Source organism: Lepus europaeus, chromosome 14, assembly GCF_033115175.1.
Source record: "Lepus europaeus isolate LE1 chromosome 14, mLepTim1.pri, whole genome shotgun sequence".
Taxonomy (NCBI): Eukaryota; Metazoa; Chordata; class Mammalia; order Lagomorpha; family Leporidae; genus Lepus; species Lepus europaeus.
The window spans coordinates 43,354,179-43,369,161 of NC_084840.1; the positions used below are offsets into that span (position 1 = coordinate 43,354,179).

General features: G+C 41.3%; 1 protein-coding gene across 2 annotated transcripts in view; it reads left to right on the plus strand.

The window, feature by feature from the left end:
* The window catches only part of TMEM236 (transmembrane protein 236), a 53,861-nt gene that overhangs the window by 18,440 nt on the left and 20,438 nt on the right, over window positions 1–14,983 (plus strand). For both annotated transcript variants that reach the window (XM_062210523.1, XM_062210524.1), the window contains exons 2-3: window positions 8,309–8,381; window positions 14,337–14,478. In XM_062210523.1, coding sequence (XP_062066507.1) covers window positions 8,309–8,381; window positions 14,337–14,478 — 215 coding nt within the window. The remainder of the gene's footprint in view (window positions 1–8,308; window positions 8,382–14,336; window positions 14,479–14,983) is intronic.

The window sequence follows — 14,983 nt, forward strand, 5'->3', positions numbered from 1 at the left end:
AGGACAGCAGCAGGTGATGGTTGTCAGAGTGTTAGTTTAGAAAATGCTCCTCGAGTTTTCTTGAACAGAAATAATCAGGAAAATGGCCTAACACTGGGTCTGAATATATACAAATTTGGGAACCCATGCTAGAAACTCAGATGTACAGTAAAAGGTCATGGAACACAAGAAACTGATGCAAGAGAAATGAAGAATTCATGGAATATGGTGAGTTATTGCATGTAGTGGGGGAGAGAAGAGCAAAAGAATACTATGTTGATTAACTACTGGGCATGGTGAGGCAAGGAACAGATAGCGTGCAGTCAAGTGTGACAAAACGATTGACACTGGGTCTATAGAGGATGACAGACCCACTGAGAAACGGAAGTGCGCTGGGAAAAAGCTAATCACCAATATTAAATGGTATTTTACCAGTGATTTCTCAGGGGCAGAAGAGAATGGGTTCATTTCTTTCAGGTTAGCCAGTCTGTTTATAGCATACAGATGTTATTGGTGGCGTGCATTACATGTGTGTGTGCTACTGTGGAAGAGTAAGGGGTAGTCTTGGCTCAACTTCTGGGCTGGGTGGTCTTTTTACACTTGCGCCTCAGTTTTCCCATTTGTACTCATTACTTTATACTCATAATATTAACCCTACACTAAGTAAGAGTAAGAAAAAATAAATTAATTAAAAAATAAATAGTAAGGAAAAAAAACACTATTCAGGGGTGTAAACAATCATTGAAGCACAAAATGTCAATTTATTTCAATCCTATACATGGGTTTTTTGGTACTCTATTCTTTACCACAAATCAGGGAAAACATATGGTATTTGTCTTTTTGGCTCTTATTTCACTAAATATGATAGTTTCCAGTTACATCCATTTTGTATTTCATTCTTTTCATGACTGAGTAGTATTCTATAGTGTATGCATACTATAATTTCTTTATCCAGTCATCAGTTCATGGACATCTAGTTCATTCCAGATCTTAGCTATTGTGAATTGAGCTACGATAAACACAGGAGTACAGATAATGATTTCATATACTGATTTCATTTCCCTTGGTAAATTCCCAAGAGTGGGATTGCTGGGTCATATATATATCTATTTTCAGCTTTCTGAGGAATATCCACACTGTCTTCCACAATGGCAGCACTAGTTTATATTCTCATCAACAGTGGATTAGGGTACCTTTCTCCCTACATCTTCATGAGCATTTATTCTTTGTTGGTTTCTGTTTGAGAGCCATTCTTAACTGAAGTGAGATGAAACCTCATTGTGGCTTTTATTTGCATTCCCTTGATGGCTAGTCATCCCGAGCATTTTATCATGTGTCTGTTGGCCATTTGATTTTCTTCTTTTGAAAAATGCTTGTTCAAGTCCTTTGCCCATTTCTTAACTGGATTGTTTGTTTGGATGTTGTTGAGTTACTCGAGCTCTTTATAGATCTGGATATCAATCCTTTATCAGTTTCATAGTTTGCAAATATTTTCTCCCATATTGTTGGTTGTCTCTTCACCTTCCTGAGTATTTCCTTTGCAGTGCAGAAGCTTCCCATTTTGATATAATTCCATTTGTCTATTTTTGCTTTGATTGCCTGTGTTTCTGGGGTCTTTTCCAAGAAGTCTTTGCCTACACCATTGTTTTGCAGTTTCCCCAGTGTTCTCTAGTAATTTGATGGTATAGATAGAGGTCATAGATTTAGATCCTTCACCCATTTTGAATTGATTTTTATATAAGATATAAGGTAGTTGTCTTGTTTCATTTCTGCAAACAGAGATCAGTTTTTTCAGTACCATTAATTGAAGAGACTGTCCTTTTTCCAAGGATTGATTTTAGTTTCTTAATCAAATATTAGTTTGTTGTAAAGGTGTGGATTGATTTCTGGAGTTTCCAGTCTGTTCCACTGGTCTATCTGTCTTTTTGTGCCAGTATCATGCTGTTCTAATTATAAGTACCCTGGACCGGCGCCGCGGCTCAATAGGCTAATCCTCCGCCTGCGGCACCGGCACACCGCGTCTAGTCCCGGTCGGGGCGCCAGATTCTGTCCCGGTTGCCCCTCTTCCAGTCCAGCTCTCTGCCATGGCCCAGGAATGCAGTGGAGGATGGCCCAAGTCCTTGGACCCTGCACCCACATGGGAGACCAGGAGAAGCACTTGGCTCCTGGCTTCGGATCAGCGCGATGTGCTGGCCACAGTGTGCTGGCTGCAGCGGCCATTGGAGGGTGAACCAACGGCAAAGGAAGACCTTTCTCTCTGTCTCTCTCTCTCTCTCTCACTGTCCACTCTGCCTGTCAAAAAAAAAAATTATAAGTACCCTGTAGTATGTCTTGAAATCTGCTATTGGGATGCCTCCAGCGTTTGTGTGTGTGTGTGTTGTGTGTGTGTGTGTTTCTGTGTAAGATTGCCTTAGCTATTCAGGCTCTTTTGTGTTTTTATATGAATTTTAGCATCGGTTTTTCTAGATCTGAGAAGAATGTCATTGATATTTTGAATGGGATCACACTGAATCTGTAAATTTCTTTTGGTAGTATGGACATTTTTATGATGTTCTTTTTCATTGAATACCCAGATGTGTGTTAAGGGTGTGGTCTGGGAGCTCTGCTCAGTGCCCCAGGGTGGGGCAGGTATTCAGGGTCACACCCAAGTTGGGTGTGGGAGATCTCCTCTGTTGTCAGCAGGGAAGAGAGTATGATCACCCCTTTTGGTATAATCACACCCTCACTTCTCTTTCAAGGTGATCAGTGCCCTGGGTTAGCGCACAGCGGGTGTAACACTCCCCTGCGCTGCCACCTGAACCACACAGCAGATGTCTGCAGTCCTTGCGTGGTCATGGATCCTGCTGCAGTGACCCACCCAGGTTATCAGGGAGCGCTGAGCCTTTGGTGCTGCACACAGTGATTTCCTGGAGACACAGCTGCACCCCGTGCCCTGTTGTGCAGTCACAGAGCTCCCGTGGTCTTAGTACACGAGGCTTCCACAGTCACAGGGTGCAGAGGATCCACTCTGCCCTGCTAGCTTGTGCCATCCAGGGAAAGGCAGAGACATCCCCAGAGCCAGCTACTGTAGTTTTAAAATCATAAATGTAAAAATTTATTAGATCACTCAAGTGACAGTGTGGACATACATAGAGTTTAGAAGAATTAAAGCAATCATCCCCACTTTTTCTTAAAGCGTGATATTCCTACAGCTCCATTAGGAAAGGATGGCCTGTGTATTTAATTACCAAATTTAACTGAGCTAACACAGAGTCATTATTTTGAAGCATTCTTTGTGTCATTTTATTTATTTCCACAAGTCCTTTATTAGACCAGATAAGAGAGTCATCAGTATTAAATACTGACAGCAGAGAGGTGTCCTTTTGATTCATCTTTCCTTGCCCTGCTGCCCTAGCCCCTCAGCCCACCCCAGGACCTTGCATTGCAGGTTTTCAATGAGGGAGGTTTATGGACTTAGATTCATTAAGAGAACATTGTGTTTGGGGGTAGTCACAAAAAGTTTCGCAAGAAAAGTTCAATTTGATCTGAGTTGGAAAGATGGGAGTGGGAAGATATTCCGGAGGAAGGAGATGAGTATGAATCAGGAGTTCATGTAGGAATATGCCTTTCCTTTAACAGGTGGGAGAAAACCAACATATTTAGAAAGGAGTGAGTAGGTATGGGCTGGGTAGTATTGCAGAGTGACTAAGAGTGTGAATTTTGGGGTCAGAAAGACCAGGATTAGAAGTCATCTTTCACCTTGTGGTGGGACCTTGGACAAACTAATTAAACTTTCGATATCTCTTTTATCATCTATAAAAGAGGGGTGATATTTCACCCAGAGGCTAGAGTGATATTTGTAACCTGCTTTCCTCCGGTACCTAGCATGCAGTATGACCTCACTAAGTTGTTGTGGAGAGGAGAAAGTGAGAATGTGATTATGTACTGGAGAGTTAAGGCCGGATTGTTCGAGCCTGGAAAGCCAGGCAGGAGAACTTTGACTCACGGGTTAGGTAAAAGAGAATCTTTATTTGTTTCTGAGCAGAGTCATTTCCCAAATTATTATTTGACCTGTCCCGCCCACCATGCTTCCTCTGTGAGTAATCTCAGGGTCAGAATTTTTGCTCCACGGGCAGTAATGTTTAACCCTTTGTGACTGAGCTCAATTTTTTCCTCATTGACCCCACCCCACCCCACCCATGGGAGTCCTTTTCATTGCCAGTTTATTACAGAAGCACAGAGGTCCAACAGCAGCACCTTAAGTCAGGCTTATGTCTGATAATTGCATCATTGCTGAGATGGGAACTCTGCAGCAACTTCAACCCATATTTCTGGTTGGCATTGCTTTAGGAGAGGCTCTGTGCAGTGGCTCCACCCCTGCAACAGATCCCTGTCACATGGCTGCTGCCTGAGGCTGTGTGCTAGTGTCTGCAGCTTTCCTCAGGGTTTCATGTTGCTGGCATCTCTACCCTTCTGGGATCTCTGCTGTGGCTTCACTCCCACAGCTTTCCCAGGCATCACCCAGTCCTGCAGCACAGCTTTGCCTGGCCTCTCTGTTTCCAGTCAAATCCCCATGGAAGCCAACATGACTCGTACATTCTGCACACCTGCAGCATCATCACGTGGACGGTACCAAAGTCAGCCACCAGCAAGAGCCACGCATGGACCCACTTGTACCAGTACTGAAGCAAACTTGGAGCGCTTTGACAGCAAGCCAGACCCTAGAGCTGACCTTAGGGTCCCATGAGCAAATTCTGCTCTCCAGGTCTCTGGGCCTGTGATGGGAGGGACAACATTTTGGCCTTTTTTCTCCTATTGTTTTGCTGATTGGCACATGGCTCCCTTTTACTGCACCAGTCTCCTTAGCAATTGATTTCTTTACCTCACTTTTGTATCCCAAACAAGCTTTTCCTTCCTTCTTTCTCTGACTAGGCTGCAAATTTTTCAAACTGTTCTGCTGTGTTCCTTTCTGCTCTTGATTCTCACTGTAAAAGTGACTGAAAGCAGCTGATGATATCTATGTTGTCGCTGTTTTGGAATCTTCTCCATCAAAGAATCTAGTCCACCAGCTGTAAGTTCGGTCTTCCACAAAGTCTCAGGACAGGGACATGTACAGCTAGTTTATTTGCCACCAGGTATCAAAGGGGTCTTTAGTCCAATTCCTGATAGAATCTCCATTTCCATCTGAGATATCATCTACAAGATCTTTACTGTCCACGTTCCTTTCAGCATTCTGGTCTTCAAGGCCCTCAGCAGAATCCCCCATAATGCCCTGCTTACAGCTTTCTCAACTTTCTCCAGCCTGCTCCTTCAAACTTTGAGCCTCTGCCAGTTAATCACATCCAGTGCTGCCTCCACGTTTTCAGTAATGATTCCATTCCTTGGAACTTTTTTCTGTATTAGCTTTTCATGACTACAATACAATACCTAAGATAAGCTACTTATGAAGGAAAGAAGTCTATCTTGGCTCACAGTTTTGGAGGATCACAGTCAGAGGTCGGTTAGGCTACCTGGTGGAGCCAGAGGACAGGACAGGAATGGCAGAGAGTATGTGGTGGAACAGTCACATGGCAAGCCAGGAAGCAGGAAGAATGGTTAGGCCCAACTTACCTCTTGTAACTAATCCTCTTACAAGAACCATCTTCCAAGGACATACTCCTAATGACCTAAGAAGGTCCAACTAGGCCTACCTTCTAGACACCATAATTGGATTAAGATTGCATGTTCTGTACCTTTCTCTGAAGGGAGGAGAGAACTTCCACTTTGACTATGACCCTGTTGGAATAAGATCCAAGTCGGCAAACCCTAAAGGCTTCCATAGCCTTGGCAACTCATGACTAGAGCCTAGGGAGATTACTGACGCCATAAACAAGAGTGTCAAATTGTTAAGTCAGCAACAGGAGTCACTGTGTACTTACATCCCATGTGGGATCTGTCCTTAATGTGTTGTCCAATGTGAAGGGATGCTGTAACTAGTACTAAAACAATATTTTTACACTTTGTGTTTCTGTGTGGGTGCAAACTGATACAATCTTTACTTAGTATATACTGAATTGATCTTCCGTATATAAAGATAATTGAAAATGAAAAAAAAAAACCTGGTGTTAAATTGGAAATGGCATAGAAAATTAATTAATTTTTAAAAAATATCATGTAGGATCTCTGTCTTTAATGTGCTGTACACTGTTATTTAATGCTATAATTAGTACTCCAACAGTATTTTTCACTTTGTGTTGCTATGTGGGTGCAAACTGTTGAAATCTTTGCTTAATATATACTGAACTGATCTTCTGTATCTAAAGAGAATTGAAAATGAATCTTGATGTGAATGGAAGGGGAGAGGGAGCGGGAAAGGGGAGGGTTGCGGGTGGGAGGGGAGTTATGGGGGGGTGGGAAGCCATTGTAATCCATAAGCTGTACTTTGGAAATTTATATTCTTTAAATAAAAGTTAAAAAAAAAAAGATTCCATGTTCTTAGTGCCATCAACTTAATGACTTGAGATTTAACCATCTGTATGAGCTCAGGACCTTGTCCTATTCAAACCATACGAGTCATTCTTCCCTTTTTGTGGATAAGGTATTTGGAGCCAAATAGCACTATCAGCCAGTTTCCTCCTAGACCTCCAGAAGTTAGCATCCCTTTTTCATTTCTTCCCATCTCTTTCACCTTCTGTCCAAGCCAGCAGTATTTCTATTACAATGATTGATTGGGTTCACAAGCCACAACTTTGTTGTTTTCTTGTGAACATGCAATCACATTGTAGTGCTCCATTCACAAAACCCTTTTCATTCTTCAAAACTGAAGCTCTGGGTACATTAAATAATTAACCCCTCACTTTACCCTTCCCTCTGCTCTCCTGCTCCCCACCCCAAGGCTCAGCACTGGAAATTTGTAAAAGCAGTGTAGTGACAGCTGTGTTTTACATTTGAAAAACATGATTCCAGTAAAAAAAAAAAAAAAAAAAAGGAGAAGCTTGATAGGCAAGAATAAAAGCACTAATAGAAGCTATTTAGGAAATGTCTTAGATGAAAGATGATAATAAAGAGATTTGAAATTGGTTTCAGCAGTATATCAGACAGGATTGAAAGATGGAGTTGAACATGTATGGAGCAGGATGTGGATTCTCTTTAGACATTGCTTCTGTCATCCAAGTGGTGATGTCAGGTTGTTGGGTGTACAAGCCTAGAAATCAGGAAGAGGGCCCCCATATATTTGAGGGTCATGGGCAGGTGGGTGGTATTTAAAGTTATAGGACTGGATGAAGAAGAGATCAGGTATAATCCCTGGGGCGCTTTCATCTTTTAGAGGTCACCTCGAGAAAAAAAGGATTTTGTCATGGTTTAGCCAATCTTTCTTTGAGCTAAATGCTGCAGAAACTTGTATCTGAGCTCCAACAAAGAGGCAAAGCTACCAAGTTGAAGTCCCATCCAAGCTGGTTTTAGCTAAGTAACATTAGATCTGGCTGTGAGAGAGAGGCAATTTTACCTGCTAAATTATGTTTTCACCTAGAATATCTAAGATGAGCCTGGGATGAGAGAGACATAAGAGGATCAAGGAGAAATTGTTAATCTTTTGGAAGCATCCAACATTTCTTGCACTTAGAAACACATAATCATATAAATGTAACTAATATATATTAACTAAGAAAAGTGGGGTAAATATTTCATTACAGATAAACTTTGAGTGTCTTTTGTCTTCCTTTAAATAAACAATTCCAAACACACATTGTATCTTTTTTCTGTCACAAGATAAAATAGTATCCATACCATATCTCCATAACTATTTGATCATGTAAAGTTTAAGAAGTAGCTCCAAAAACAACTTTTAAAAGGTATGTCATTTTTCTATGTATGTAATTTTTTGGTTCAAGTAAAAAATATCTAAATGATTTTAGTTTAAGTTATCTTTAAATATTCAATAGTTTATCGTCTCTAAATGTATTTTTGGAAAATCAATTTTGCAACATAGGATATACATAACTTGAGATGGTCATGCTGTTCTTTCCCAGTTGGTCACCAGAGCCTGACCTTTTGGGTAGGATTCTAATTAATGGATTATGCAGCTGTCCAGCATCATTTGACTTGCTCTTTGATGCTTTAGAAGTCAGTGGTTTGCTCATTATTCAGATTATTTGGAAATCTCTCACCCTTTGTTCAGGAAAAGCAATGTGGTTTTTGCACGAGTTCCTCTTTGCCGTACTCAAACATTTGGGAAATGGAAATAGGAAAGCAGTAGCTTCTCAGAAAAAACTGTAGATGAATGGAACAGGAACTGCAAAATTAGCAAAATGTAACAGGAAGTGTTGATCTTGTACATTATTGCTTTTGCTTATTTTTTCTCCTTTGCTAGGAGACCTGTTATGATGATGTGTGTAGTACTCACCACACTTCCCAGCTTCATCTTTTCTATAGCAGTAACTGAGGTATGGTATTTTGATTTCTTCTGCTACAAGATTTTGAGATTTTTGAGTTTTCTGTTATCATAAGTTTGTAGAGCTCAACAAATTTAAAATTAATTTACTCTAGTCTTCTTCTAAATTACAAAACCCAAGGGTACTTCAAAAAGTTTGCAGGGGCCGACGCCATAGCTCAATAGGCTAATCCTCCGCCTGTGGCGCCGGCACCCCAGGTTCTAGTCCTGGTTGGGGCACCAGATTCTGTCCCGGTTGCTCCTCTTCCAGTCCAGCTCTCTGCTGTGGCCCGGGAGTGCAGTGGAGGATGGCCCAAGTGCTTGGGCCCTGCACCCCATGGGAGACCAGGAGACACACCTGGCTCCTGGCTTCGGATCAGCATGGTGCGCTGGCCACAGCAGCCATTGGGGGGTGAACCAACGGAAAAGGAAGACCTTTCTCTTTGTCTCTCTCTCTCACTGTCTACTCTGCCTGTCAAAAAAAAAAAAAAAAAAAAAAAGAAAGAAAGAAAGAAAGAAAGAAAAAAAACCCACTGTTACCCATATGATTGTGGAAGAAAGTGTAACACCTAATTTTTAAAAAATTACTTTTTATGTTTTTGTGTGAGATGGGATATTATTTCCAAATAATTAAGAAGTGAAGAATTTGAAAATTGATCTACATTTATTTCTTCTACCAACCTGATGTTTTTCATAATTGTTCTCAGTTCTAAATGGAAATAAAAAATTCCAATTGAACAGCCATTTACAGCCTAACATCTTTTATATAAATTCACAAGTAATTTACACATGATATTTATTTGAAAATAATATTGAGTTTATGTTTTGACTGAACATGGCTTCAAAGGCCTCAAATGGTCATCCATAAAACAGGAACAGTATAGGCAAAATTTTCAGGCTGTGAGAATTTTATTATCCAAGAAGGTCAAAAAAGAATGCCCTACTAATATTAGTTTGCAAGGTACTGTGAAAAGTATAATTTTCACTTCTCTAAAGTACAAAATTCAAGTTATTTTTTGATATTTCATTTATATGCTGAGCAAACATTCATTAAGTGCACATTACAGGTCAGGCTCTGTGTTAGGTACTATGTCCAGAGCAGTCAAGAAATATGGCAGTCTCTGCCCTTCAGCGATTATACACTCTCAGAGGAGAGGAAAATAGATAAGTAATTAGAGTATCTTAACTGTTGTGAAAGAGGTGCACAGTGCGTAATGTACAATATGAGAAATTACACTGTTGTTAGAATATGTCCTCACTTAGGATAATTAAGATAATACATGAATGCATAGGATAACTTTGGAAACCATAGGGTTGTACTTTGTATCAAAGAAGCTGCAACATTTCAATCTAGATTTATGATTTAAACCTCCCTCCTCCCCAAAGACCTTGTAAAACACTTGAGGAGTTCCCAAGAGCTTTAGAAGTTCAGTTTACAGGAGCCAGAGTTGTAGCATAGTGAGTAAAAGCTGATACCTGTGATGCTGGCATTCCACATGGACGCCAGTTTGAGTCCCAGCTGCTCCACTTCCAATGCAGCTCTCTGCTATGGCCTGAGAGAGCAGCAAAAGATGGTCCAAATGCTTGGGCCCCTGCAGCCATGTGGGAGACCTGGAAGGAGCTCCTGGTTCCTGGCCTTGGCCTGGCGCAGTCTTGGCTGTTGTGGCCATTTGGGGAGTGAACTAGCGGTTGCAGGATTCTCTCTCTTTCTCTCTCTCTCTCTCTCTCTCTCTCTCTCTCTCTCTGTGTGTGTGTGTGTTTTCCTTTCTCTTTGTGTAACCCTGACTTTCAAATAAATAAATTTAAAAAAAAAAAGAAATTGGGCCGGCGCCGTGGCTCAACAGGCTAATCCTCCGCCTCGCGGCGCCGGCACACCGGGTTCTAGTCCCGGTCGGGGCACCGATCCTGTCCCGGTTGCCCCTCTTCCAGGCCAGCTCTCTGCTGTGGCCAGGGAGTGCAGTGGAGGATGGCCCAAGTCCTTGGGCCCTGCACCCCATGGGAGACCAGGAGAAGCACCTGGCTCCTGCCATCGGAACAGCGCGGTGCGCCGGCCGCAGCGCGCTACTGCGGCGGCCATTGGAGGGTGAACCAACGGCAAAAGGAAGACCTTTCTCTCTGTCTCTCTCTCACTGTCCACTCTGCCTGTCAAAAAAAAAAAAAAAAAAAAGAAATTGAATTTATAACCTTTCAAGGAAAGTCAGTATTGTAACATGATAGTTTATCTGGAATTTGGTCACCTTTTTGATTCTTTTCTTTTCTTTTTTTTTTTTTTTTTTAATTTTTGACAGGCAGAGTGGACAGTGAGAGAGACAGACAGAAAGGTCTTCCTTTTGCCATTGGTTCACCCTCCAATGGCCGCCGCGGTAGCGCGCTGCGGCCGGCGCACCGCGCTGTTGATTCTTTTCTATGATGTCTCATCCTTTGCTACATGTCTTTCTATTATTTTTTTAATTTAATTTTTCACTTAAGTGTGGGACAGCAAAGTACCTGACATGGGAATAGAAATGTACAATATCAATGGAGAGCCACAAGCAGACCCTGTGTAAACATTGCTCAGATTAAGATGGTAAAGTTGGCCAGCCCCATCTACCCACACATCTTCTTTGCTAGGATTCCCTTTCCCTCCTCCCCAGGGGTAACTTCTGTCTTGACTTCTAATACCGCAGATTGGTTTGCTTGTTTTTGAAATTTTCATAAGGCAAAATTATAGATAACATATATGTACATACGGTATATAATGTCTATGTAAGATATATATTTTTTAAAAAATGTATTTATTTGAGAGAGTTACAGAGAGAGAGAGACAGAGAGAAAGGTCTCCATCCACTGGTTCACTCCTCAAGTGGCCACAATCGCTGGAGCTGGGACGATCTGAAGCTAGGAGCCTGGAGCTTCTTCTGGGTCTCCCACATGGGTGCAGGGGCCCAAGCACTTGGGCCATCTTCTGCTGCTTTCCCAAGCCATAGCAGGGAGCTGGATCAGAAGAGGAGCAGCAGAAATACAAACTGGCACCCACAGGGGATGTGGACTCAGCAAGGGGGAGACTTAGCCTACTCCACCACAGTGCTGGCCCCCAAGATATATATTTTATGTCTCTTTTCTTTTATTTAAAAGTATGGTTGAGAGGGTAATTCATTTTGTATATAGCTATAGGTCATCCATTTTAATTGCTGTAGAGAATTTCCTCTCATGAAAATACCACAATTTATGTATCAGTTCCACTGTTTGATGGCCATTTTGGTTGTTTCCAGCTTGAGCTATTTCAAAGAATGCTGCTGTGAACATACCTAGACATGTGTCTTGTGACATAGATGCAAGCATTTCAGTTGGATAAGTACCCAGGAGTGGAACTGACCGGTCATAAATGATTCAAATGTTTAGTTGTAACAGATAATGCCAAGCAGTTTCCAAGTCTTACTGATTTCTATAGTACAGACTTTGTTAGGAGAGAATGAGCATTCCCATGGCTCCACGCGCTCACCAGCACTGGCACCGTACATTTTTTCTTCTGTCAGCTGTTTTGGTGGGGTACGTTCTTGAGTCTCATTGCACTTTTAATTTGCATTTCCCCGATATTTAGTGGGGTTGTACATCTTTTCATCTTGTCCGTGTTTCTGTTATGTTGCTTATCTTAAAACTGATTTTGGGGGCCAGCGCTGTGGCATAGCCACCGCCTGCAGTACCAGCATCCCATATGGGCGCTGGTTTGAGTCCTGGCTGCTCCACTTCTGATCCAGCTCCTGGAAGAAGCTCCTGGCTCCTGGCTTTGGATCGGCCCAACGCCAGCTGTTGCAGCCATCTGGGGAATAAACCTGTGGATGAAAGACCCCTTTTTCTTTTTCTCTCTGCCTCTAATTCTGCCTTTCAAATAAAATAAATCTTTTTTAAAAATTGATTTGGAAGAGTTATTTAAATATTCACATTTGTAGGCCCTTTGTTGATTATAGGTATTTCAAATATTTTCACATTCTGTGACCTACCTCCAGCCTTTTAAATGGTATATTTTGATGTGTAGAAGTTCTTAATTTAAAAGTAACGTATCAGTAGCACTTCTGGGCAGTTTTTTGAAAAGATTTTGTCACACTGTGAATCTGGACCTCAAAGTCCTAAAGGTATTCCTCTGTGTAATGCTGGGAGACTGTATTGTCTTTTTGTTTACTTTTATTTAAAAATTTACCTGGAACTGATTTTTGTATGTGTTGTGCAGTTTGTAGTCAGGTTTTACTATTTTACTTCCCCAAAAAACATTTAATGGATTAAGCATCATTTATCAAAAAGTCTGTCCTTCCCACATTTCTCTGCAGTCATAAATCAGATGTACATGCACTGAACTGTATCTGGCCTTTCTGCTCTGTCTCACTGTCCAGTTTTCTACTCCTGATCTAACATCACACTGTCTTAGTTCATGTGGATTTATAATAGTTCTGTTTATCCTGAAGAGTAAATCTGTCTTGCTCTTTTTCTTTGAGATTTTCATGCCCTTTGTATTTCCATATAAATTTGAGAATCAGCTTTTTTTCCACAAAAGTTGGGATATTGATTTAAATTGCATTGAATGGTATAAGTATTTTTTAAAAAAAGATTTATTTATTTACTTGAAAGAGTTACACAGAGAGAGAAGGAGAGGCAGAGAGACAGAGAGAGGTCTTCCATCTGCTGGTTCGCTCCCCAGTTGGCTGCAACAGCAGGAGATGTGCCGATCCGAAGCCAGGAGCCAGGAGCTTCTCCCGGGTCTCCCACGTGGGTGCAGGGGCCCAAGGACCTGGACCATCTTCCACTGCTTTTCCAGGCCTCAGCAGAGAGCTGGATTGGAAGTGGAGTAGCCGGGTCTCGAACTGGCGCCCATATGGAATGCCAGCACTGCAGATGGCCGCTTTACCCACTATGCCACAGCGCCGGCCCCGAATGCTATAAGTTTTTTAAATCTTATTTTCTAACTCTTTGTTGTTGGTATTTGGAAATAATTTATCCATTTGGGGGATCATTTTTCCATATACAATTTTGTGATCTATGAATAATGACATTTTTTCTTTATTTCCAATTCTTATGTTGCTTATTTCTTTCTCTTGCCTTATTATGCTGGTGAAAATTTCCAGTGTTGAATAGAAATAATTATGGTGGTATCTTCGTTTTGTTTTTCGCCTCAGGGGAAAAACTTTTTTTCCTTACGGTTTATTTTATTTATTTGAAAGGCCGAGTTAGAGAGACAGAGAGAGATCTTTCATCTGCTGATTCACTCTCCAAATGTCTGCAATGGTCAGGGCTGAGTCAGACCTAAGCCAGGAGCCAGGAGCTTCTTTCAGGAGTCCCGTGAAGCTGCAGAGGCCCAAGCACTTGGGCTTTCCCAAGTGTATTGGCAGGGACCTGAATGGGGAAGTGGATTAGCCAGGGCTCGAACCAGCACCCATATGGGATGCTGGCATAGGCAGTGACTTTACCTGTTATACTGCAATGCCAATTCCCAGGGGGAAAACTTTTTAAGATTTCACCATTAACATTAATATAAAGCTTGTCAAAGGTATTTTATAGATACTTTAAGATAATATTCATCCCCTTACCTCTTTGAGGCTGAACTCTCGGAGGTTCTGCTTAGAGTTGGAAGGAATTACCCATTCCACTGTTACTAAGAGCCTACTATATTTCCATATGTATTTACCAAGATTGATCTTTAATTGAATAAAGTGTTCCATTGATGTGAATCCTTATTACAGCCTTAGAAACAGTTCAGAACCTTGTGGAGCTTAAACCTGAGAAGCTGAAAACCAAGCTTCTAATTTTTTAATAAATGTATTTTATATAATGTATGTATACATTATATATTATTTTTATATAACATATGTATTTTACATAATGTATGTATATAATAAATTTAGTGCTGCTTTCAGACTACTGAAGGAATTTTGAACAAAGCACAGTAATTTAATGTTTCTTTTCTTTCTTTTTTTTAAAAAAAAAAAAAAACAAACAGGTTCAGAAGACCATTAATACTACCGTTGATGTATTACCAGATACCTTGCCTGACCTGCCAGTATCTCTGGTTATTTCATCCTTGATCATCACTGATATTATTGAAAAACTCAGGCTTCATCCTCTTAGAGGGTATCAAAAGAGTAAGTATGCTTTCAATTATAAATGTTCTTTCAAGTTTTATATGCATTTCACCTTTCTGCTACCCTCTTGTCTGACTGCATATGAGGGTGTTTCAAAATGTTCCTAGAGGGGCCGGCACTGTGGCATAGGGGGTGAAACTGCCACCTGCAGCGCTGGCACCCCATTTGGGTACCAGGTTCGATTCTCAGCTTCTTCCCTTCCTATCCAGCCCCCTGCTAATGCACCTGGGAAGGCTGTGGAGGGTGGCCCAGGCACTTGGCCCTGCACACACATGGGAGACCTAGAGGTGGCTCTTAGATCCTGGATCCTGGCTTTAGCCTGGCACAGGTCCGGCTGTTGTGGCCATTTGGGGGAGAGAATGCAGTGGATGAAGGATCTCTCTCTCTCTCTCTAACTCTGCCTTTCAAATAAATAAATAAATAAATCTTTTTAAAAAAATCTATTTATTTATTTGAGAGAGAGGTCTTCCATCCACTGATTCACTCCCCACATGACTACAATAAC